The 25,660-nt window shown below is 45.2% G+C and overlaps 1 protein-coding gene across 8 annotated transcripts in view; it reads right to left on the bottom strand.

Annotated features, from left to right (window-relative positions):
- The window catches only part of LOC310689209 (sodium channel protein type 5 subunit alpha-like), a 308,343-nt gene that overhangs the window by 139,922 nt on the left and 142,761 nt on the right, over positions 1-25,660 (bottom strand). For all 8 annotated transcript variants that reach the window (XM_083466571.1, XM_083466570.1, XM_083466572.1 and 5 more), the window contains 5 exons: positions 17,786-17,849; positions 12,039-12,180; positions 8,701-8,898; positions 5,036-5,215; positions 2,397-2,783 (listed from right to left, as the gene is read on the bottom strand). In XM_083466571.1, the coding sequence (XP_083322697.1) occupies positions 2,397-2,783; positions 5,036-5,215; positions 8,701-8,898; positions 12,039-12,180; positions 17,786-17,849 (971 nt within the window). The remainder of the gene's footprint in view (positions 1-2,396; positions 2,784-5,035; positions 5,216-8,700; positions 8,899-12,038; positions 12,181-17,785; positions 17,850-25,660) is intronic.

Raw genomic sequence — 25,660 nt, 5'->3', positions numbered from 1 at the left:
GTGCCCCGGTGAAATTTCCTAGACGACCACAGAGGTGCCAAGAGTGTTTTCTGCTGGCTGCCCACTCCAATTTTCAACAGACATTTGTAAAAAAAAAGGGGGGGATGCTACAGAAAGTAGCACCAGGGGAGAAGCAATAGTTTCAAGGTCTGGAATGGATAGAGCTGATGTGAAAAGTACCACGAAGTTTCCCATCAGCTTCTGCAAGATTTAGACCAATATACCTCTTTGGGAAGGCTGAGTGTTCTCATCTCCTGCTGACTGAAGTGGGAGTCGAGAGCAGCACTCTCAGCTTTCAGGAACAGCAGCAGTAAATGAGCAAACTGAAGAACTGTCGTTGCCATCGCTAAGCTGCTTGCATTCTTCAGATATGGTTCAGAAACTGTGTTAATGAGTTTACAAATAAATAAAGGATGGCTCATAAGTTGTTAGCAAACTTCACAGACAGAGGGAGTTGCCAGCAGGCTCTAATCCAGCCTTTTGCAGATGTTTGGAAATACAACTCCTTCAGTCTCTGACCCTTGGCCATGATGACTAGGTCTGTTGGGAGTTGCAGTTCAAGAAATCTGGAGGGCACCAGGTTGGGAAAGGCTGCCTTAGTCCCTCAGTCAGCTTGGGCTCTGAGAACTACAGGTGCCCCTAGGCTTCAGTACTGGTCCATCAGTTGATCCCAGTTGAGCTAACATGCCAACGGAGGGCCACCGAGGCTCGTAAGACTTCCTTCTAAGCCAGCTCCTCAATAATTCATTGCATTGAGTAGCAACAGAAATTCAGGGACTTGCCTGCTAGATCTGGTATCTGACCTCAGTCCACCCATGGCCATGTCTCCTGACTCCAGCTCTTGATTCCTGTCTGCCTAGCCCAGTACATGAATTCCAGGCCAACCCTGACCACATCTCTTGCCTCTGGACCATTTGGCCATCACCTGTTTGTGTCAGACTAAGGATCCATTGCATCCTGCTACAGAGCCAAGTCCCAGACCTGACATGAGTGCTATAAGTCAATATGGAACTTGACAGACACAGAGCATGAGTGCTTTAATTTTGATGCACTTCCAACGAAGTTTATATAAACACCAAGTTTTTCTTAAATAACAGCAACCGCAATGGAATAACTAGAAGTAGCTCACAATCCTGATGGAACTTATAAGTAATCATGTGATAATAATTTTCTCAATGCCAGCCCCAGCCCTAGCCCCCGAGAAGAAAGAAATTCTGGAACACTCAATATCAATCTGGACAGAGCCAGTCAAGGCATTATAAGATCAGAGCTCGGAAGCTAAACTTTGGCAAGATCAGCTGAAGGATGGAACAGAACCAAAAGCAAAGTAAGAGAGGAAACGCCAGGGAAGACAAGCAGCAGGTGTTAAGATTCCTGCTCCATGATTGCAGTCATGGGATTGTTGTCTATCACATGATGGTGTATGTTTTGACTCCACAGAGTGGGAAGTGATGGAGACAGGATGTTTTGTTACTGTGTTCCGTGAAGTGGGACTATTGTCCTTTGTTCTTTCTCTTTTGCTGTCTGATGAGAAAGAGGAAGGAGCTAAGTCAGAATGCTCCGAGTGTTTTATATGTAAATAAATGTAGATTAGCCAAATGCTGAGCTACTGAGTTCTGCGCAAACTCTGCTGTTCCCTAAGTGTGCTGATGTCTGTTGGCATCAGTCGCTGTGATGATCAGGCTGAAGAAAGCTTTTGAAGCTCCTGAACGATCGACCAGGAGGGAGAGAACATGCCAGTCGGGCATGTGTCTCTACCAGGGTCCTACTCCAGAGTAGGACGGGCTCCTGACAGAAGGTACCCTGGATAAAAGGATGCTAAGAGGGACTTTATTTTAACTGGATGTTGCATCCTTGGCCCTCAGAGGTGCCACTTCAAGTGTAAGCTTCAGATTTTTTTTTAGCATAGGCAGCCACTAATCCCCAAGTCATACTAGCCAAGCTCACAAATATCTCTAAGGCAAGGGCAGCCAATATGACGCCCTTGAGATGTTGTTGTTGGGCTAACTACATTTCCCATGATCCCTGACTACTGACCATGCTAGTTAGGGCTGATGGAGTCCAACAACATCTGGAAAACACCATATTGGCTTATGCTACTCTAAGGGTCTAGGGCCCATTGCAACAGAGATGTGTGTTTGGGGATACTAGGCCATTGGAATTCTCACTTTCAACCCCTAGTAGCTGCAGTAACACATTGCCCAGGACTGCATCTTAATTGTGGACATATTTTGGTCCATCAAGCTTAATACACCTTAGCAGCCATGGATGGTGTCCCACCAAAGGTTGCAGAAACTTCCTGGGGTTTTTTGCTGCCAGCATGACAAGCAGTTGCAACACAGCAACTGGATGACAAAGAAAATCTGAACACAACATACAATAATAAGTAGACCCACCGTGTCACCTGTTCCAGGTTTCTCCGTAATAACTGGTGGCAACAGCACGTCTGTCGGAGTCGTTGGGTCCGCGCTTCCTCCTCCTCCTCCTCCAATCAGTGAAACCACACCATTGCAATCCACCGAGCTGTTCCTCTTGCCATTTTGCGTGTAGTTTGGAGAGCTGTGGCTGGTTTGGCTCTGCACGCTCAGCCGCCTCCCGCTCCTGGGGACCAGCAGGGACCCACGCTGGCTCTCGCTCTCCCCGACGGTGCTGATATCATCATCGGCGAAGTCCGCCTCCGAGCCAAGGTCCCTGCTGCGCAGCCGGAAGCTGAAGACGCTCCCGTGGCTGGCCTTGCGCTTCACAGAGTTTTCCATGGACCCAGAAGTAAAACCCAGCACAGTCTTGAAGGAGCCAAAGAGGGCGGAGGAAGGAAAGAAATACAAGGGGTGGAGTAGAAAGGAACGAATGTTACTACGCATTTACATAGAGTCAGAGAGGGTGTCTAATTCTACCACTATAGTTTGGAACAGTGGTTCTCAACCTGTGGATCCCCAGATGTTGTTGGACCACAACTCCCATCATCCCTGACCACTGGTCATGCTGGCTAGGAATGATGGGAGTTGTGGTCCAACAACATCTGGGGACCCACAGGTTGAGAACCACTGGTTTAGAACAAAAGGATGGGCAATTCCCAGCCAGTAGGTCAAACGTAGAACATGGGGGGGGGCCTCCCTCATCTCCCCATCCTCTGCATGTAATCAGGTTTGAAAACATCCTGTTGGGAGCCAAGACTAATTGACAGAAGGGGACATTAAAGAATACCCAGGGTAGGGAAACGGGGTGGGGGTGGGGGTGTTGACGAAAAAATAAAATAAAAACCACAGGCATTGTCTCAGAGAAACTTTGGCTCTTCTCTAATAAGGCAACAGGCGCTGTTTTACTTCCATATCTGCAGGTATGCATGGAATAGTTGGTGAAAATTTAGTGGCCAACACAACTGCGTGAACTGGTCCCATGATGCAATGAAGTAAGAGGGGGAAGGGAATGACACAGAAGGAGAAGTGAATCTTTCTGGTTGTTAAGGGGCAAAGAATCTGGTTCCCACTCCTTTTGCCAGTACGATTGGGGAACGGGGGTGGGTCAGAACTGATCTGCACTAAGACAACTTGTCCTCACCCCTTTCAAAAGGTGCTGAGGACCCATTCGCAAAGGAAATGCCCACTGTAAGCCCTGCTCCTTGTCGTGTTCTTTGCTTAGATGACAAATTGCTGGATGCAGAATGAAAAAGACGACTCATCAGTCGGAGGAACATGCTGAGAAACGTGCTGCTTTGTTTCACGTCCAGCCTGACTCTTTTTTCCTTTCTCTTTTTTGCATTCAGCATGCCAAAAACCCATTCAGAGCAGAGCAGAGCAGCTCACGCAGCCGCTTTGGCTTTAACAACCTTGTAATTAGCGAGGCAACCCACTCAATTAAGCAACAAGAATGAAGGCTCTCGAAAAATAAACACAGTGGGGGGGGGGGACCCATTCATATATCACAGACAGAGCAGTAGTTCTGGGTGCATTTTCAAAGTCGTGTGCGTGTGTTGCTTATTTATCAAATTTATGTCCAACATTTGCAGGGCTTTCAGCATGCCGATCGATTTTAGTGCTAACTCCACTAACAGCCAAGAATCTGGATATTTTACACATACTGCCTCTGTTAATTTGTCCAGTTCAGAAAATTAGAACACCTGGGGAAAGAGATGGATACGCAGCAAGGGGAGTTTCTAAAACTCGCTGGTACGGTGGTCTTTATGACACGTCAGAGCATGGCTATTTTTCTTCTTTTTTCTGCTTGTCTCACAGCGCTATCTATACCGCACAGGTTCAGCTTGTGGGACTGTGGATATGAACACAGGAACGTGGCCTGATCCTGAATCACACCACTAATCCATCTCACCTAGTACAGTGGTACCTCGGGTTACATACGCTTCAGGTTACAGACTCCGCTAACCCAGAAATATTACCCCCGGTTAAGAACTTTGCTTCAGGATGAGAACAGAAATCGTGCGGCGGCGGCACAGCAGCAGCGGGAGGCCCCATTAGCTAAAGTGGTGCTTCAGGTTAAGAACAGTTTCAGGTTAAGAACAGACCTCCAGAACGAATTAAGTTCTTAACCCGAAGTACCACTGTACAGTCTCCTGTGGGTGGAAACAGCTGTTCAGGGCCCCGGGCAGACGATGGTCTTTCCCATTCCTGATACTGTATGTGACAAAGTCCTTCTCCTGGAGGTCAAGGATTGAAGTAAGCAGATCCAAAGGGGGGGGGCAGAGAAGTGACCAGAGAGGTGGGTGCACCCAGGGCACATGCTGAAAAACCCAAACATGCTCACAGGCCTATCCTTGTACTGATCCAGCCTAGAGGGAAATCCTTTCCTATCTCCATGATGAGTGATTCCTTTTCGAGAGGAGTTTCCCCTTCATTGCCACTTTTGGGAAAGACTCAGAGCTGTAGCTATGGGGGAAGGGGGCTAGCCAGGATTTTTTTGCCCCAGGTGAAGCCTCCAGAGGGGCATTAATGAGGCTCCCGGCCTGTGGGGGGAGGGGGTGCCAAACTGGGTCTTTGACCTGGGTGAAATAAGGCCTAGTTTTACCCCTAGAAAGACTAACCGTCCTCTGCTGACCATCCTCCGATTCAGATTTTGGACCCTTCTGATCTTCCCCATCCTCTTCTCCCGCTGAGGATTTCTTCTTTCTTCTCCGGCTTCTTCGTTCCTTGGAATTTTTCGATGCCAAAGGTGACATTTCAAATGAGCTAAGTGACATCGAATCGATTCCTCGGGCTAATGCCTGGAAGAGGCAGAGGAACGAAAAAGAAATATGCTACCTTTAAAACTATATTTATATAACACTTTATATATATAGCAGAGAGAGAGGGAGGGAGATCTTTAACTTATAGTGTTAGCCTCGTTCAAACTAATTTCAGCATTCCTCGCCTAGCGAAACTTGAAGAAAACTAAACACGATTCAACATGCTAGTGATTCCCCCCCCCCCCACAGTGGGTTTCACAGAATCCTTAAATCACAATAGTGCTTAGAAAACGTTTCCCTACATATTAAAGATGAAACCTAATTTAGTTTTGAGCTGAGTTTTCAATTTGAAATTCGGTGAGAGTTGCAAAGTTCCTTGACAACACAACCGGCCCACACTGGCCCAATAATGGTCTGAACTGGGTGAAGTGGTACTATGACCAAGGGCACTCAAAAAACGTGTGTCTTGGCTGGAACTTGAATCCTGACTCCATCCCATCATCTACTGCCATGATTCCCAAGTGTGAGGCATTGCAGACTGCCCCCCCCCCCAAAAAAATGTTCAAGAGTCTAGAGCCAACATTGATAATGTTGAGGCATTTGAGCACAGGGCAAAGCTCTCTACCACGAGGGCAATGGAGTTGGACTTTCTGGGAAATCTCTGCTTCTCCCAAGAAAGCAGAAGCAACAGCCTGTGTTATTTCTGCTGATACAGATTTTTCTTTTTCTTTTTTGCAAGCAAAATCTTATCCTGCAAAGTGACAGAACCTGCTGTGACCAGGGATCCAGAGCGATAAACACAAACCATGGGCTTAAAGCGTGCGCGCACACACACACGCCAGCCCACACGTACATAATACACAGATAAGATAGACTTTTCTCCTCTGCATGCCTGGACAGCATGCCCTCTGCGCCAGCTATCTGGAGAAATCGCTGCAGGAAAAGTCTGATAACACCAAGAGGTGCTAGAAATGGAGCAGAAGCCAAATTAGGTGGGGGAGGGAGAGAGAGAGTAAAAAAAATAATAATAATGCTGCTACAACACAGGCTGGAAACGAAACCAACTCCTCCACCCTGCGATAATCATGAAAAAGGAAGACAATAACTAGGAAAAGGACAATAAAGTGCACATTTGGGCTAGAGGTCAGAACTGCATCCTTAACTGTGTCATATCCCTCCCCCAATGTTCCCATTATGTAAAATGAGGTGGGAGACAGAGATTGCACCATTCTGGACTGTACCCACGTCTGTTGTTGAGAAGGACCTATTTTTATTTTCCTATTACATCCTTCTTCCAAGGAGCTCAGAGTGATGATCACCCACCACCCTAAACATCCTGTTCACTGTAATTTCATCTTTACAACAATCCTGTGTGTTGAGGTCAGGCCAAGAGGTTGCCAAAATTCGCCCATGAGCTTTACAGCTAAGCAGGGATTTGAACCCAGGTTTAACGCAGCTCTTTGGTTATGCCGAATTGCGGTACTTAATTAGCCAGCCCAAACACATTACCTTGGCAAAAGAACCTGGCTTGGCAAGCTTGCTCTTATATCCACAGATACAGGATCCTGAGAACTGGAAGGGTATCAGGGTTACATCTAGAATGACCCCCCACCCCCAAACTGATACCAAAATTAAGGTGGTGCAACATTCAAATCACTCATTTGAAGTATGAAGTGGTAATAGTCTCAAAAGGGCTATACAGTCATACTTCAGGTTACAGCTGCTTCAGGTTGCGTTTTTTCAGGTTGCGGACCACCAAAACCCGGAAGTACCAGAACAGGTTACTTCCAGGTTTCGGCGGTCATCCCGCACAAATCACATTCACAACCCGAGCGTCCACTGTACAGTGGTACCTCTGGTTGCGAACGGCATCTGTTCCGGAGCCCCGTTCGCAACATGAGCAGAACGCAACCCGCCATTTCTGTGCATACGTGTGACGTCATTTTGATCGTCTGAGCATGCACGAGCGACGAAACCCGGAGGTAACCCTTTCTGGTACTTCCAGGTCACCGCAGGACGCAACCTGAAAACACTCAACCTGAAGCAAACGCAACACGAGGTATGACTGTACCTCATAATACCATAAACTGGGTCTTCAGGACAGTTGCATCTTCAGAAAGATGATCTGATCCACTGAATATGTTCTCACCTCCAAGGTTTGAGGGATTCTGCCCCCCGCCCCCCCCCAGAGAAATCAGATTTAATTAACAGCCACCCACAGCAGCCACAGGAACAAACGGCAAGCCATCCCACAACAATTGACGCCAGCTTCATTCATGCTAATCAGGCCCATTGTAGTATTATGCTCAGCAGCAGTGCTCCTGGCCTACAGTTAGTGAGCCTCTTTATTTGCACAAGAAGAGCATTGGCAGTGTTTAAACAGCTGACCCCCCGTCTATTATTCCACTTGTTGAATAATGGGATACTAATGGCTGTTTGAAGTTGCAAGATCAATACAGCAAATCTAAAAAGAATGCTAATTAACTTGAACTAATGGTGAGGGCAGCAAATATTGAATGAAGAGCCATTAATTTCCTTCTATTGAGCATGGGAATATCTTTAAAGATGATGATAATAATAAAGCAACTGGCTCTTTCCGATTGTGTTCCACACAAACACACTCACACACACTGCCAATTAACACATGGCATCGGCGACATATTTTGCACACAGATAGGAAAGAAAGCCCAGGGTGAGGGAGTCTGGGTTGTGAGGTTTGTGCATGTTATAAAGATGCTCAATACCACTCAGGGTGAGAGACTGAACTGTCAGAAAGAGAGAAAGGCCCAATCTGGGTGGGAGGCATGCTTTATGTTGCTGTGTGTACAGCTTTGTATTGCTTCAGGTGGAGGTGGGTTAATAGCTGTAAATTACGTTTAATGCTGCCAGGGATTCTTTGTAGACCAGACATTGCTTTGTGACAAGCGGTCGGCTGGGAATTAACTATGTTATTGTGGGTAAGGTTGGTGGGAATGGCTGAGAGCGAGGTTTGCATGTGGGAGAGTGCTGTCAGGGGCAGGCTGGATGGCAAGGAGTGGTGGGAGGTGCCAACCGGGGTACCCCAAAGGGAAACCCCAGAGGAGGAAGGCTCAGAGCCTGGGCGTTGGTGGTGGGAGAGGTCAGAGGAGAAGACTGGGAGGAGGGGCTGAATGAAGGGGCACAAGAAGAAGAAGAGTTTGAATTTGATTTCCCGCTTTATCACTACTCAAAGGAGTCTCAAAGCGGCTAACATTCTCCTTTCCCTTCCTCCCCCACAACAAACACTCTGTGAGGTGAGTGGGGCTGAGAGACTTCAGAGAAGTTTGACCAGCCCAAGGTCACCCAGCACTTCATGTGGAGGAGCGGAGACGCGAACCCAGTTCACCAGATTACGAGTCCACCACTCTGAACTACTACACCACACTGGGCAGGGATTGGAACTACGTGATTTTGCCAATTACGTATCTCATCTGTCAAAAGAAAGATGAAGGGAACACACCACCACATGGGCTCCTCCAAGACCACCCCCTGGAATGATTACAGACCTCCTGCTCTTTCTTGAGAGCCTCCATGGCTTCTTGAAACTTCCTCTCCTTCGCTTCCATTTCAGCAATGGTGGCCTGGTTCTGCTCTTCGTACGCCATGGCCACCACAGCCAAGATCAAGTTGATCAGGTAAAAGGAGCCCAGAAAGATGACCAGCATGAAAAACAGCATGTAGATCTTGCCAGCAGATCTAAGCGTCTGAATAAGACCAAGAGAGAAGGGCAGGGGAGTTCATTATTAAAATGAATTGCTAGTTTGAACCTTTGTGTTTATCAAAAGCAACTCTTCCCGCATTCTCAGATAAGGCTGCTGAAATGAAGAAGGCTTGGTTGGTGGGAGGGACAAGCAATTTTTCATTTCTGTTCTTGTGATAGGTCAAGAGTCCATGCAATGTATTGGTCCTCCTTAGCCTGGTTGGCTCAGGAAGTTCATTATATGGCAAGTCAGGAGGAGCAAAACACTGTAGCTCAGTTCTGGTAGCGTCCTGAGCTGAAAGGCACTCCAGTGTGTCCTCTTGATGAATTCTATGCCTGCCTCTCTTTCTAAGCCAATATTTTGCACTTGGCTGGGATAGCTCAGTCAGTAGAGCATGAGGCTCTTAACCTCAGGGCTGTGGGTTCGAGCCCCACGTCAGACAATTGCAGGGGGTTGGCAAGATGTCTCTCATGGTTCCTTCCAACTCTACAATCCCATGATTCTCTGGTGGGCCTTAGTGGTCTAAGAAAATACAAAGCAGACCCCGCAAGCTTGGAGTTCCATCACCCCTGCCTTAGGGATTGGTGCCTGGTTATAGAATCACATGTCACTACTAACACCCCTAGCCACTTAGCTTGTTTAAAGCTTTCTGAAGTGAATGTCAGCTGCACAGGAAGCATTGCATTTATTTTTACAGGTTTGTATATTTTATTGTTTTAATGTTTCTAGCAAGCCAACCAGAAAACTTTTTTTCAACCAGGCAACCTAAAAATATTTTATTGAAACAAAAGAACAGCAAGACACGGATAAAATTGAGGAAGTGAAATTATTATTTCCACAGGAACACTAACGTTTATTTACAAGCAAATCCACTTAACCTCTGCTTACAAAGCATCAGTCACTGGCAGCATGGTCTGAAAGCTGGTTACTAATTCACTTGCACTGAGTTAGGTCATCAGTCCATATAGGTCAATATTGTCTACAATGGCTAGCAGAAGCTAGCCAGGATTTCAGCCATGGGTCTTTCCCAGCCATACCTAGAGATGCTGAGGATTGAACCTGGGACATTCTGTGTGCAAAGCAGATGCTCTCACAGAGGTGGGGCCTCTCACTTAAGCATGGCAATGCTCACAAGGGAATTTAACACTGATGTGCCCAAGACTTGCCAGCGGTGTGCACTAAACTGCTCTCATGAATCAGTGTATCTATTGTTGTCACAACTTTACATTTTGCAGAGCTCTGGTATGTACATGGAACTCCATGGGTGTGAAAGAAGGCCTGTGGAACGCCCTCCCACCAGATGTCAAAGAGAAGAACAACTACCAGATTTTTAGAAGACATCTGAAGGCAGCCCTGTTTAGGGAAGCTTTTAATGTTTAACAGACTACTGTACAGTGGTACCTTAGGTTAAGTACCTAATTCATTCCGGAGGTCCGTTCTTAACCTGAAACTGTTCTTAACCTGAAGCACCACTTTAGTTAATGGGGCCTCCGGCTGCCACCTCGCTGCAGGAGCCTGGTTTCTGTTCTTATTCTGAAGCAAAGTTCTTAACCTGAAGCACTATTTCTGGGTTAGCGGAGTCTGTAACCTGAAGCGTATGTAACCTGAAGCGTATGTAACCCGAGGTACCACTGTACTGTATTTTAATACTTTGTTGGAAGCTGCCCAGAGTGGCTGGGGAAACCCAGCCAGATGGGCGGGGTATAAATAATAAATTCTATTCTATTCTATTCTATTCTATTCTATTCTATTCTATTCTATTCTATTCTATTCTATTCTATTCTATTCTATTCTATTCTGTTGTTTCTGCTCTCGCAGCTGGTCCATTTATCACGTATGCTTGAGGCCTCACTTTTGTGTGTGCAAGATATTCCCCAGTGCATAAAATAGGGAAATAGTTGTATGCATGGAGGTCCTTCGTTTCAGTGAAGCCTGGCATATGGACTGCTTCCTGTGCTATTATTCAAAAAGCCATTTCCCCATGAACAATCCTGCTATATGGGTGAGGCTGTTTAATGGGTTTTCCTCACCCAACTGGCACCCTTAATCCTAGGTGGGTGCCGATTAAATAGGAAAATTCCACGTGACTGTCTCCACTTATGTGGTTGTGACAATCACATCGAGCCACGTAGGGTTACACTGCAGGAAACCAGCAGCCCTTGCAACCTTGTGACCCTGTAATGGAGCCAATTCATGACTTGACAAATACACAAAGCCGGCTGAGTTCACCACTGTGCCTTTTCCTTCTCAATTTATAAAGTGGACCAGAAAAAGATGATGACTTTATGTGTCACATGTCAACAAATGATTCTTCAAATATTCAAGGGCTCACATTGCAGCTAACAATTCAGATTTAATTTACAGGCTGGTTAATAAGATAGGTTTAAATGCACCTGATCTTCCAGTCTTATTATGAAGCGACACAATATGGTTTCATGTTTGTTATGACTGAGTCAACAAGTCAAAATAAAGGCCTGGAAAGAACATATACCGTGGGATTTATCTTGTGGGAAATGATAGTGAAGGAACAACAAATGTAGTCCTCAAACTACGTCGGGAAATTCATATTTGAGTTTGACATTGTTCGTATGGCAGAAATGGAGAAAATTTCCTGCACCGGGTACTTCCCCAGTCTCAACTGTCCTAGGACATGATATAAGCGACTTAGGCCCCAAATACCTGATCAACCGTCTCCTTCCCTTCAGATTGTAGGATGTTAAGATCAGTGGAGAGGGCTCTTTTGGTTGTTCTACCACCCTCATAAGCTTGAAGGGGAGACTGCAACCCAGGAGAGGGCCTTTTCTGTGTTGGCCCCTAAGCTGTGGAAGGTTAATGTGGCACCTTCATTATATAGCTTCTGGCAAAGGCTAAAGGCTCACTGCTTTTGACACCTGGAGTGTATATTTTTAGGACCCACCTTATTTTTGTGATTGTAAGCTGCTTTAAACTGTTTTTTATATTGTGTGTTAATTGTTTTAACCCACCTTAGTATGAAGGATGGGTGATAAATAGCATAATAATAGTAATTTGTACCTAGGAGACAAGTTTCCTCCTTTCCTAAATGGAAAGCCCATAGAGTCTGTGATGTGTTAAAGGAGAACGTTATCCAGAAACAAAAGCAACCAGACAAATCAGTCTTCTACCTGTTGATAGAGGCGTTCCCAGCAATCCTGCGTCATGAGGCGGAACAAGGAGAGGAAGGCCCAGCCAAAGGTATCAAAGCTTGTGTACCCAAAGTCAGGATTGTCACCAGCCTTCAGACAGATGTAATTGTCCGGACAAGAACTGCAGGAAGAGAAGCAATAAGCAATAAAGGCTACTGGTGGGGAAAGTTCTCTCAGCTCAGTTTGGAAGTTTGATGGCAACGGAGTCATTGGATAATGTTTGGGGTTTTTTTTAATAAATAAAAAATGGACAGCACTGGCACACAAAACTTTGCAGCAACTGGTACTCATCCTTCCATGCCAGAGGCAACAACTCTCTGTCTTGCTGCAGCAACCACAATTCCTGACTTCCCTTGTCCCCTAAATGCTGCCACCTGAACCAACCTGCCACCCCCAGGTTCCATGGTCTGGACAGTCCTAGAAAAGATATCGCTCCTCCCTCCCCTGCTAGAGTTCTGAATTGACATGTATGTAACAATGGCTTCATCCTATCATGATACCACATCATTTTCTACTGCCTCTCAACTAGTGATCTGTTTTCTATCCAAGGCCCCTAGAACATTATCACTCAGGTCACATACAGGGATGGATGAATCCGCCCATTTTGATTTCTTTCATTTCCCCAATATTAAACTCAGTTCTCCACATTTCTGTAGCAATTTGTGACTACGTCTTTTGTCATGAAATTTGATCGGCATTTTAGTGAGAATTTATGCCAACGCCCAACTTTTTTTTTGCAAGCCATATCCCCTAATATAATGGATCTTGTATGTTATTTTCTCAAATGTATGTATTTTTATACACACTTTGCCCTAATATATAAATTTTTGTACACAATATTTGACTGGAGAACTGTGCTGCAAAATCTGGAGAATATGAATTTCAAAGGTTAATTGTGTTCTGCTTACCCTGCTGCTTCGAAAAGTGTGAGGCTGGGAAATCTGCCTTTCAGGAATCATGTTCCCACTGAGGAACCCTCAAAAAGATTCTGCAAAAGCCCTAGGTTCCCTGGAATACAGCTGGAAAACTGTTGCTCTTTTTTACAGAACCCAAAAGGATTTAGCCAAGTCTCTGCTTTTGGATTTTCTAGCACATATACTCCATGGGGGAAGGAACGAGCCTGTCACGTTATCAAAATCTTCTGATATACAAGGAGTGGCAATGCGAACTTTTTCCATTAGGATCTTTCCAGAAGAACATCCACAGGACACCATACGATTAATCACAATAAAAAAGTACAGTGCTATTGATTAAGGACAGTTAACAGCATCAATCTGCCCACCCATCAATCAGGCTGTACTCAACAATGCGGGATGGACATTTATTTATTTTTAAAGGCTTTTTTGTCAAATCAGCAACAGAGATTGTATATCTCTGATATCAACCTCTACTGTATGAGGCAAACATAATTAGCTGAGATGGCTTTTTAAAAGGATTAGACAAATTCATGGAGGGTGTTCCTCAATAGCCATTAACCGTAATAGCGAAGTGGAACTTCCATGTTGAGACGCACTGTATCTCCGAGTACCACAAGGGACAAACAAGAGGGGACAGCTGTTTCCCTGTTTGTGAGCTGCTTGGTGGCACCGGGCTGATCACAAACAGGAACAGAATGTGATGGACCCAGCAGGACGCTGGAATTTGCAAAGAACGAATTCTCAAGCATCCCTACTCACATGACCTGCCTGAATCTGCCCAGCTCCACCCGCTAAGTCACCCTTCCACCTGCCTCCAGGCACCAGAATCTGATGAAACAATGGCTAGCTACTCTTAACAAATAGGTTCTCTCTTTTGCGTTACACACCATATTCCAAGAGGGCTTTAGTGCTAACTGCAAAAAGCATTTCTTTAATTCTACCTCTGCAGAGTGTCTAACAGGTGCCTGAAATTTTTTTTATGTGCTAATAGGGATTTTCTAATGAAACGCTGCTGCAGCAGCAGCAACAACAACAACAACAGAAATAGTTCCCTAAAGAGGTTTTAAAAATAAAGTTGAGGTTCACTGGAGAATTTTCTAAGGCCTCGTTCTCCTTCTAAATTACTCGTATTTATAGACTTGAGGTGAAACAATACATCTGAAACCAGGGAAGAAAGATGTTTCGTCCTATAGAACATAAAATTTACTTTGGTCTCAATCTATAAATGAAAATGAGGGTCCAAGAGAGGATAATGGCAATTAAGGTTTCTATAGCAACCATAGCTAGGATGCCGTTGCCAAAGGTGCTCTCTTGTTACATCTCCAAGTTGCCCCAGTGGCTTCATTTCTTTCCTTGGGATTTGCCAACCGAACTTTCTTGACAATTTCAGAAGAGGTAGATGGCAAAGGCCTCTCTAGTGCCCATAGAAACAGGTTTCCAGGTTGCCATTCTCCTCCCGCACTCCTGCACTTTCAACCGTGGCAAAACAGGCAAGAAGCCAAAAACCTAGAATCGTAGAACTGTAGAGTCATGTAGTCCAACGCCTTGCAATGCATGAAATCATTTAGCTGTCCCATACGGGGACAGAACCTGCAACCATGGCATTATTAGCGCAACACTCTAACCAACTGAGCTATGCAGGCATGCCAGTGGGAGTTTCACCTGTTGCATTTTTGTGTGCCCTGTAGCTGTGAAAGGCCCAGGAGCCTTGCCACAGAAAAGATGGCAACCCTGAGGGGCCAGACTTGTCATGAATGAAATCCACGTATTGTTTACTTTTTTAAACGTGCTCTTTCATAGGTGTAGGTACCACGTTTCATTACAATGAATATCTGTGCAGGGTAGTCCCTGACTGTAGGAAGAGAGGTGCCAAGCGTATAATGCTAGTTAATTGTGATTACAGTGGTAGCTTGGATCTCAAATGCCTTGGTACTCAAACAACTTGGAACCCAAACACTGCAAACCCGGAAGTGTTCTGGTTTGCGAACATTTTTCAGAAGCCGAACATGCTCCGTTTTGAGTGTTATGCTTCCGATTTGAGTGCCGCACTTCCGTTTTGAGCGTTACGCTGAGGTCTGTCTGTTTTTGCTATTTATTTTGCGCTTTTGTTTTTGTGGCTCTTTTTGTTTTGTTTTTGTGACTGTGTGGAACCCAGTTCAGCTACTGATTGATTGATTGTGTGACTGCAGCACATTGTTTATTGCTTTCATTTTATGAGTCAATGGTATCGTTAAATAGCAAAACTCATGTTAAGTTGCTGTTTTAGGGGTTGTTTTTAAAAGTCTAGAACAGATTAATCCATTTCGCATTACTTTCTATGGGAAAGTGTGCCTTGGTTTTGGAACGCTTTGGTTTTAGAATGGAATTCTGGAACGGATTAAGTTTGAGAACCAAGGTACCACTGTAAAGATATAGTGCTACCTCAGTTTTTGAACATCTAAACGGATCGAGGGACCTATATAAACCCATGCACGTGTCCCAGAGCTTCCTCTTTCAGCGCATGCATTTGGAACACCTGCCCACCTCTCCCTAATTTTAGGGCATTTTGCGATTGACCTTGCTATGCCGTTGTGTGTTGTCTGTCATTGGGACAGGGGCACGGCAGGAATTTACCCCACTTGGCTGATTGGCTGTTGCCATTTGGGTTTCGCCTGCCACGTAGCAAATCATCACAACTTGTAAGTTGCGGATAGGCTCTGGTTCAGGTGATAGGGATGGGAGAACAGTCTCGCCATCCCTATGTGAAGGGTATTCCGTTAAAGGAATCCAGGGACTCAACTTGTTTTGGTCAACCCCCAAAAGGGGTTTGTGCCCGTGCCTGAGTCCAGGGGAGCATCTGGGGAGTGAACAGACTCCGTTCCCAGGCTTTTCACCTGCCTCAGGTGTTCACCCTTGGCTGACCTATGATAGAGCTGTGGGTCAGCGCTACCTGCAAGGGTGTAGGGAGCTAGTCAAACCAGAGCCTATGCAACCATTCACTTTTCTGTAATAAATAAAGTTGTGGCCTAAATTCTGCCAAAAACCAAAACTAAAATTTGAGTCAAATGTGTCTTTGTTTAGGGGGGAGGTCTCTGGGTCTGAACACGCAAATGATTGAAAATAAATCTTTACTTTTCAGGCTGCCAACTCTTGAACAACGTATTATCTACAAACTGCTCTCATCTTCATAGTCAGGATAGAGCTAACGGGAAAAACTGCCAACTTCCAACTGTCAACTCCCAACTGCCAATTGCCAACTGCCACCTCCTTTCTCCAGTACCATCCGTTCTTTGTGAAATACAACCCCAATGAAATTGCATCACATATACTAAGACATATTAAAGATGTTTGAATGGAACATGCGTAGTGTGAGGACAGAGTCTGCTCCTGCAATGCTTCCTTGCGCTAAGTTCCTTCACTGATTGACAGACAGATAATTTATTATGGTCAAAGACCAGCTCATGTAACATAACACAATAAAAACAGCGTTCATAAAGATAAAATATACAATTGGAACAGATTGCAGCAATAAGCACATGAGTTAAAATTGAGATATATACATACACCCGTACAACTGAGATTTGGGCTACCATAAAAAATTGACCCTGAGGCACCCCAAAGGGCAACTTCAGCATTTCCCTAGTGAGCTATTTTATTCTAGAGGATGAGCGGTGCCTACAAATCTGGGTGCAGAATCTGGCTACCAGCCAGGTCATCTTGTGATCTTTGCCTAAGATGAGAGAATTCAGTTTGGACTTGTCTGAAAGATCGGAGAGCCTCTTCAGCAAAGGATCAGTGGATCTCAACATAAAAAAGACATCTAAAAAATATATGTTCGGGGCTTCCTATTTCCCCTAATGGGCAGGCACAAAGTCTCTGTTTCGTACGGGACTCTTCTATAGGAGCCTTCCAGAAGCGGTGAGGGCAAAAGTTCCTTCACTGAACATGCAGACGAGCCTGTAGCTCAGGGGCAGAGCTTGCTGCCTGAAACCCTGGCTAGCCTCTGCCTGTCAGAGTAGGCAACTCTGGGTTAGTACTTGCAGTCTGGCTAAGCACATGGCAGCTTCCTATGTTCCTAAGAGGGCACCTGTCAGTCTCCGAAGCAGCCACAGTTTTTAGACTTCCAGAATCAAATGCCATTTCAGTGATTTCCAAAGGACGTTAAAGAACACAAGCCTGTTCCCTCATCTCCCGAGGGAGAACACTGGAATTAATCATCAATCAGTCTCTCCCTTGTATTTCTGATGTCTCACTCCCACATTTCACTTTTATTCCCCCCCCTTTCTTTTTCTTTCATATTTTTTCATATATTTTTTTTTTAAAAGGCACTAATCCACAACATCAAACACATTATCAAGTTTCCAGGAGGAAAAAAAGAAATGAACGGCTAAAGAAAGAACTGGTAATAAGACTCCGAAAGAATGCAGCTTTGAACTGGCAAGACACATCACTCTTCCTCCCCCACTGTTTGGAAAATTGCATTATCATGCCTGAAAGATTCACCACCACCGCCATGTCTATTATTGCTGACCCTTAGAAGGGGAAATCTCCATTCTCCTGTAAGTAGGACAGAGCTGAACTAATAACTATATTTGAGGTGGGGGGAGGGGCAAAATAAATATATACATTATAAAATAAATAAGCCCTAGCATGGGTGTTTCATTAGCTCTGTTCTTAACAATATTCCTATAGAGGCTGTATTTTACTGTTTTAAAAACATAATTTAGACAGAAGGAATGCCGGTGCCAACGCAGAAACTATGAAGTGCTACCTCATTAAAAAGGTGTAATAATGCTAGGTTTTGCTTAACTATCACCAAATATTACTTACCCGGCATCTGTGCTGTTGCCACAAAGTAGTGCGTCCATGGTGCCCTCTTTTTTGAAGTAGTTATCTGCAACACAAAGACAGTCTGCGTTTATTTCCAGCACGTTTCCTTCACAAAAGGTGCAGCGAGCTTGGGAGAAATTGAGGTCTTTCCCTGGCCTGGTTACGGTAGGTGGAGAATGGTGCAAAACTCCTTGCAACACAGAAGGCTAGCACTGGGCTAGACTCTTTCACCCAGGTGTACTAGTTTTCTACATGCAAGGTTGCATTTTGTCAACATGGAGGACCATAAGAAAACAATACCACAACGTCTACCCTGTGAAGCTATACCTTGGGCAGTCCCTTTTATGAAGGCAGCAGCCGCGATCTCTAAACTAAGCATCCTCCCCAAACTACAGTTCCCAGTCCATTGCCCCCATAGAGGTGGCGTCCTCTTGCATAAGATTCTTGCACACAGACTCCTCATGCTGCTGCTCTGCAGGTAAGGAGAGGAGCTGGATTTCTATGGGAAGCACAGGTGAGGCCTGTATACAAGTGAGGGGAGAAAGGCTTGTGCTGTCCATCAGGCAAAGGCTTTTTCCACCTGCTTTTCCCCACCCATTCCAGCCCTAGGAGCCTTTCCCAGACCATGACTGTGAGAACAGCAGGAGCAGTGGGGAAGAAGGGAGTGCATGGGTATTTATTAAACAAAAACAAAAACAAATTTATAAGCTGTGCATCCTTATTTCTCACCTTGATCCTTTTACATGATTTTGCATGTTTCGTGGTATTTTATGCATTGTGATTTGCCATTATTTTTACTGATTATAGTTTAGTAATTCTTTATTATAATTGTTAAGAGTAAACTGTTCAATTACAGTGGTACCTTAGGTTAAGTACTTAATTCGTTCTGGAGGTCTGTTCTTAACCTGAAACTGTTCTTAACCTGAAGCACCACTTTAGCTAATGCTGCTGCTGCCGTGCTGCTGCAGCACAATTTCTGTTCTTATCCTGAAGCAAAGTTCTTAACCTGAAGCACTATTTCTGGGTTAGCGGAGTCTGTAACCTGAAGCGTATGTAACCTGAAGCATATGTAACCCGAGGTACCACTGTATTATTTGCTATATTTAATTTTACTGTTTATTATTATATCCTAATGGATTATTGAACATTGCTTTATTTGATATGAGTTGCTTATTTTAAAGTTATTGTGACCTTTTTTTGTATCGGATCAGATTGTTATTAGGCGTGTGATTTTTGCTGTTTATTTTCTTGTTTCTTCAGCTTGTAAACTGCCTTGTGTGTAGTAATATAGAAAGGCGGCATACAAATTAAAAGTGAAATGAAATGAAATACAAGATAATGGTCCACCTGGCACCACATTTGCCCAACCAAGGAAGAGCAAGAAAGAGGGAAAGAGAGTTCTGCTTTTGGTGTCATCCCTCGCACACATCCTCGCGCCTACGTTTGGAAATATCTGGCTTTTCCTTGTGTTCACAGCATAGTCAAGAGATGCAACAAACAAACAAAAGCCCACAGAGACATTTCTTAAGGATTTCTTCTGGCCCATGACTTCCATCACCAACTAGTCAGGGCTAAGCCAAAATGCTATCTCTCCATATTTCACCATCTATTTGCAGGAACAATATTTAAAGGTGGAGTGAAGGGGAGCAATGGGCGGGGGGGTGAACTTCCTATAGCACTTCCTGGCATCTTAAAAGATAACAGCTGCCATTTTTCCCCCCAGCGGAGTGAGGCCAGGAGTTCCTGCCCTCATTCTGTCTTCAGAACGCTGTTGCATGGTGGTGCCAACCTGAGAGCAATGTCCTTGCTCGCCTTTCTTAAAAAAATAAAAATAATCCCTCGCTCTTGACTGGCTTCAGGATAACACTACACTTTCATGGGTTGCCATCCTGGGGCCGGGCAGAATGAGGGTTAAACTTCCTGCCCTCACTCATGGAAAAAATGGTGGCCTTCGACAGACTAAATGCTGGGATGCAAGTGAAATGAACAAGAAAGAAAATCCGGGAATCTTTTGCACACTCATTTTGAGCTGAAAGTTCTGCTATAAAGGGAAAAAAAGAAAGTCATCTCAGCAATGAATAATACAAAGGGAGCTGAACAGCAACTTGCTTCCAGATAAGCTGCATTGTTTCATAATCAATAACAAACAGCTTCTATTTTTTAGTATTCCTCCCAACCATTCCCCCACCTCCAGGGAGCTAGATGTTGGGTGTGATGGTGTTGAGTGGAACTTAGCTGTCTCTGGATGTAGCAAGGCGCCTATAAAGCATAACAGCATGACCGCGGCAGGAAGGAATGTTCAGAAAGCAGCCTCATACCAGCTACAGAAGAGATAAAAGATAAAACGCCGGTGCTAGCTGTCCCCCTTCCATTCAAAGGGGGGAATCACTCTAGCTTGACACAAAAACAAGGGGCTGTTATTTGGGGACACTTCCACTTATGGGCTGGATGAGGGCCTTGTCAACGAAACACAGCGGAATGAAGTGGTAGAGCCCTGGGGTGGTAAAAGAGACTGTACCGCTTTAGTCGGCAGATGGGGGTTCTCACAATGAATAGTTATGCCAAAAATAAAAACAAAACAACAAACCTCTCTGGAGTTAGAAAGCTAGCAATGAAGGGTACAGACTTCACAATCAAGACCTTTGTCCCTGAAAGAATTTGTTTACGTATGCAACTACGGCCGAACGGATTTTATTTTCACAACATGGGAAAAAAGAAGGTATCCCAGCTAAAGAAGATTGGCAAGTTAAATTAATGGAATATGCTGAAATGGCAAAATTGACAATGCAACTAAGAGGAAGAGACGACAACAAATTTAAATAAGAATGGAAGATGTTTATTGCATTTGCAGGTGCCCACAACTCTTCCTCTGCAGCTGAAGTCTCCATGTGCTCTTGTGAACCCATTAAGGTCATCCCCTCCAATGTTTATCCAATGAAAATAGGGACATTCTAAGGAAAAGCAGGACATTGTGGGATCAAATCCAAAACCAGGACGGCTTCTGTAAATCCAAAACTGTCCTTGGAATATAGGGACACTTGGAGGGTCTGTAAGGGTTCGAGTGGGTTTGTTATATCAAATTCAACAACAGCACACACATACTCAGGATCAGCCAATCCTGGTTGCCACAATTCCCCACAAAAACAGGCCTCAAGCAGTTTCAATTCACTTTGACTAACCTCCCTCTAAAAGCAAGGCCTCAACTACCACAAACTCCCTCAGCAGAAAAAGGCTTAACCAGTGTTGCACTACTGCAAGTTCTCTCTCCTTGACATAGCGTGTTCTCCTTCATGGAGAGCACGTGTTGCGGTGGGGGCCGCCAGGACACTCCAAAGTTGGGGGCGGGCTAATTGATCGTTGGCCACTGATGCGATTGAGGCTTCCCTTGTTGTTGGGAAGAAGCCATTTGTTGATTGACAGCCAGAAATAGTAAAACTCCTTGCACGAGGCTAGGGCTTCCTCTTTTTGCCTGTGCATCGGATTGCCCGTCCCCCCCTCCCTAGAATTAGGGTTGTTCACTTTGACCTTGCTATGCCAGTCATGGGGTCATCTGCTCTTGGGGCAGGGGCCCGGTAGGAATTTTGTCCATCTGGCTGACTGGCTGGGGCCATTTGGTTTTTGCCTACTGCGTAGCAAATCGTCACAACTTGTAAGGTTGCAGTTAGGCATTGGTTTATGGTTTGGTTGGTTGAGGGGCATGGATTGGCTGTGCCTGCCCCTCTAATGCTGCTGCTGCAAGGGATTCCATTAAAGGAATTGGGGGCTAACTCTTGCTTGTCCACTCTGTCAAGGGGGCTCGGGCCATAGCAATGAGCTCCTATTTGCATTTGGGGTGAGGGCAGGTTCCCTGCTCCATCGCTACCCCCAAGTGTATTCCCCTATTCTGACTTTCGCATCGTGCGGAATGTCAGTCTGTCCCCCATGGTGGGGGCAGACAGTCGCAACCAATGGCTAAGCAACCACTCACAAATTTGTATTTTAATAAAGTTGTGGCCAAAATTATGCCAAAAATCTTAAACAAAAAAATCTGTGTGATGTGTGAGTTATTGGGGTGGCCCTGGGGACCTCGACACGCAAACAGTTTCCAACAATGTGATTTGAGATTCCTTTGCTAAAGGCCAGCCGTCTGGACTTGTGATGTGGGAGCATTTGAGCATACAGGGATGTTACTCAGCAGTTGCCAGACCCTCGATGTTCCTTGACTTTCTGTCCCACTTCTGGCGTTGCAGAAAGCCTCCTACCTTTCCAGACAGATTTATCAGAAACAGGCTTCCCACCGATCAAGAAACGCTCATCCCCTGCAGCAGGTATCGCAGCCTCGTCTCAAGCCGAGGTGCAAAACCGGCCGGCACTTCTAGCCGGAATAATTGGATCCGAAAGGCAGACTTTCAAACGACAAGGAAGCCTTAGTCACAAGGATTCCGACTGCCTCATGCAATGCAGAAAAGATGCCAGAAAGGAAATTATGTAGGTGAGGCCAGATGGCCTTTGAGATTCCAAAGAAACTCCCATTGCAGAACAATCACAGACAAAAACTTCCTGTCACTTGTCAAGAGAACTAGCAGAGTCTCCCTCAACCATTATTGACTACGAAGTCACTGAGTGACCTTGGGAAAGCTCTCCTTCCCCTCACAGCTACCTGTAATAATACCGGTGAACCTTTCAGAATTGCTTTAACGATCACTGAGACAACGTTCCCCGTGAAGTGCTGTGAACGATTAGGTTGCAAACGCAGGGCCTGTTTTATTTTTAATTAATGGTCTCGCTCACATGTACTACAGAGCATAAACCATGGTTAGGGAAATTGGTCTGTGCATAGTACATCTCCTTTGCGAGCAACTTCACTGCACAAAGGGGAAGCCACTTGCTAAGGAGCAGTGTAACTCCCCTCCTGAACCAATTTTAAAATACGGTTCAAATCAAGTTTTTAAAGGTTTTAAAAAACCTTTTTTAAAAAAACCAAACTGAATGAATCCAGAGCAGGGCAGGTGATTCCACCCATCCACTCAGGCACAGCCCCAGTATATAATGGGTGGAACAATATTTCAGGTATCTGGAACCCAATATATAGACAAGTCACAGGATATCTAGCAAAACTAGACTGTGGCTTTTGGGTCAAGTGCACTGGGAGGGGCTTCCCCCCCCAAATAGTTCAATTGGGGGGTTTAAAATCCCTGTACCCCCCCAATGATGACAAACTTCAGATTCATCCAGCTATTGATCTGTTTTGCTTCCCTCCAAGCCAAACAGCATATTTGCCTTGTGCTATTTACATCTCATAAATCTAGGCTGACTCATAAATCTTAAACTCCATTTTATTACTAAATGTACCCTTAATATCTCAATCAAGATGTATTTTCCACTGTCAGGCTGGCAGGCCAGAAATTTTAAGCTTCTTTCCTAGAAACCGTAATGTCCACCCACACAGAAGGATCCATATATAGGATGCGTGTGTTTTCCCCTCTGACCATCGAAGCATTGTTCTTCTTCTAATATTATGCATTTGACACACACACATACACAAATATATATATATACACACACATATATATATCAGTTCCAAGCCAGCCAATGATGTATATATACATTCTGTTCAGGAAATAGTGTGTGGAATCTTAATGCCGGCAATGGCTGAGTGATGCCCTAAATTCCTGCGTCTTAACCTTCATCCAGGAAAACTAAAAACTCGATAGTTTCAGGGGCTAATAGCTGTTTGTATTTTAACCTCAGTACATTATGGGACACGGGTGGCGCCGTGGGTTAAACCACAGAGCCTAGGGCTTGCCGATCAGAAGGTTGGCGGTTCGAATCCCCGCGACGGGGTGAGCTCCCGTTGCTCGGTCCCAGCTCCTGCCAACCTAGCAGTTCAAAAGGACGTCAAAGTGCAAGTAGATAAATAGATACCGGCAGGAAGGTGAACGGCGTTTCCATGCGCTGCTCTGGTTCGCCAGAAGTGGCTTAGTCATGCTGGCCACATGACCCGGAAGCTGTACGCCGGCTCCCTGGGCCAATAAAGCGAGATGAGTGCCGTAACCCCAGAGTGGGTCACGACTGGACCTAATGGTCAGGGGTCCCTTTACCTTTATGTTACCTCAGTACATTAGTTTTTAAATAGAAAGTAAGAAACTGACATAGGCAGTTTTACGGGGTATTTTTCTTCCTCAAGCTGGATTCAGATGTGTCTTGGGGGTAGTACTGTTTCCCCACCCTCCCAAAGCCAGGTGAGGTGTGTTAGAAGATGGGACACTTATCTGCTTCTTTGGGTTGGGTTTTCCTCAAAAAAGCAGGTTGGGAAGGGACCCAGCATGGGACATTGGCTGAGACAAAAAAGAACCCAAATGGCAAAAAATGGGTAGATTTTGTGATGGTGGTATTTGTTTGTTTGGTTTTTTTTGGCCCCCAAGCATTTTGCATTTACAGTGGAACCTCAAGTTACAGATGCTTCAGGTTACATACGCTTCAGGTTACAGACTCTGCTAACCCAGAAATAGTACCTCAGGTTAAGAACTTTGCTTCAGGATGAGAACAGAAATTGCACGACGACAGCGGGAGGCCCCATTAGCTAAAGTGGTACCTCAGGTTAAGAACAGTTTCAGGTTAAGAACGGACCTCCAGAACGAATTAAGTTCTTAATCCAAGGTACCACTGTACAGAATTAAAACTATAAGCAGTAAGTAGAAGAAATTTAGGAACATTATTTGCTGCCTCACAAGTGACAATATCCTAGGACAGCCTTAGGCAACCTGGTGCCCTCCCAAATGTTCCTGGACTACAATTGACCAAAACAACTTTTGAAGGGGTGGGCATCATAAGATCAGTGATAGGCACACTCCCACATTGGGCTTGAAAACCAAATGACTGGGTACGTGAAAGACTCTGTTCCCTCTCCCAAGCTCCAGTGAGCATCCCTTACCTGCTCACCCACCGACCTGTCTATCTCTCCGTCTTCCATCCTGCACCTACCTTCATTGCTGGTCTAGTGGCAGGGAGAGGGAAGCAAATCTTTGCCTCCCCCCACTGCGCTCTCTGATGCTCGACACTCCACTGTGGCAGGGGTACTGTGGTAAAGGGAAGGCCCACTGAGAGGAGGGTGCTGGCCCACCCCAGGACTTTTCCCAGAGGCCCACAAATCCCTGGGGCTGAACCTGAGTCCCCTGGGAAGGCTATTATTGCCCTATGGTATTTCATTTGGATTCTGCCCCAGATGCTTCATTCATGGTCCCCTATTTTCATGCAGGCTTTCTTTGAATAGACCATGATCCCCTGAGCAAGCATGGGCACCTCTTCCCATTTCCCCTGGATTCTGTCTGAGACACCACTGCCTAATGAACACTGGCAGGCTTTTACTTAATCTGGTCCTCGTTTGATCGAATTTAGCGTCCCTAATCCTCGCTTTATCTGCATTCGCGACATCAATCTTCAAGCAATTGAAATGCGGAATCTTATTATGTAGCGTGATCAATACCCCTCAAATGATGTTAAGTCATTCATCTCCACACAATACTTACAAAATGATTGATTCCCCAGCGCCGCCACTCATACTTGCCCTAAAGAGTTGCTGGGTTGTTCTTCTCCCACAACCACATGACAACAATGAAGCACTAAAGCCTGGGAAATAAGAAATGAAATGGCCTAACCAGTCCTCCCTTCCGCAACTCCTGACCATGTGCAGATTGATTCTCTGCCAGTTTTCTCTCCTAATTTTTCTTCTGAGTTACAAAGGTGCCTGCAAACATGACATGAAGGCTGGCAACATCCACCTTGCCATGTGTCAATCTCTTGCAGATGACCACAGTGCCTGGAGACAGGCAAGCAAGTCATGTATCCACAGCAGTGATCAGAGGAGGAATGACCACTGGGAGGAGCACAGACAGA

This window comes from Podarcis liolepis (genome assembly GCF_965112155.1).
Source record: "Podarcis liolepis genome assembly, chromosome: 12".
In the NCBI taxonomy this organism is placed as follows: Eukaryota; Metazoa; Chordata; class Lepidosauria; order Squamata; family Lacertidae; genus Podarcis; species Podarcis liolepis.
This window is presented reverse-complemented; position numbering and strand designations above follow the sequence as displayed.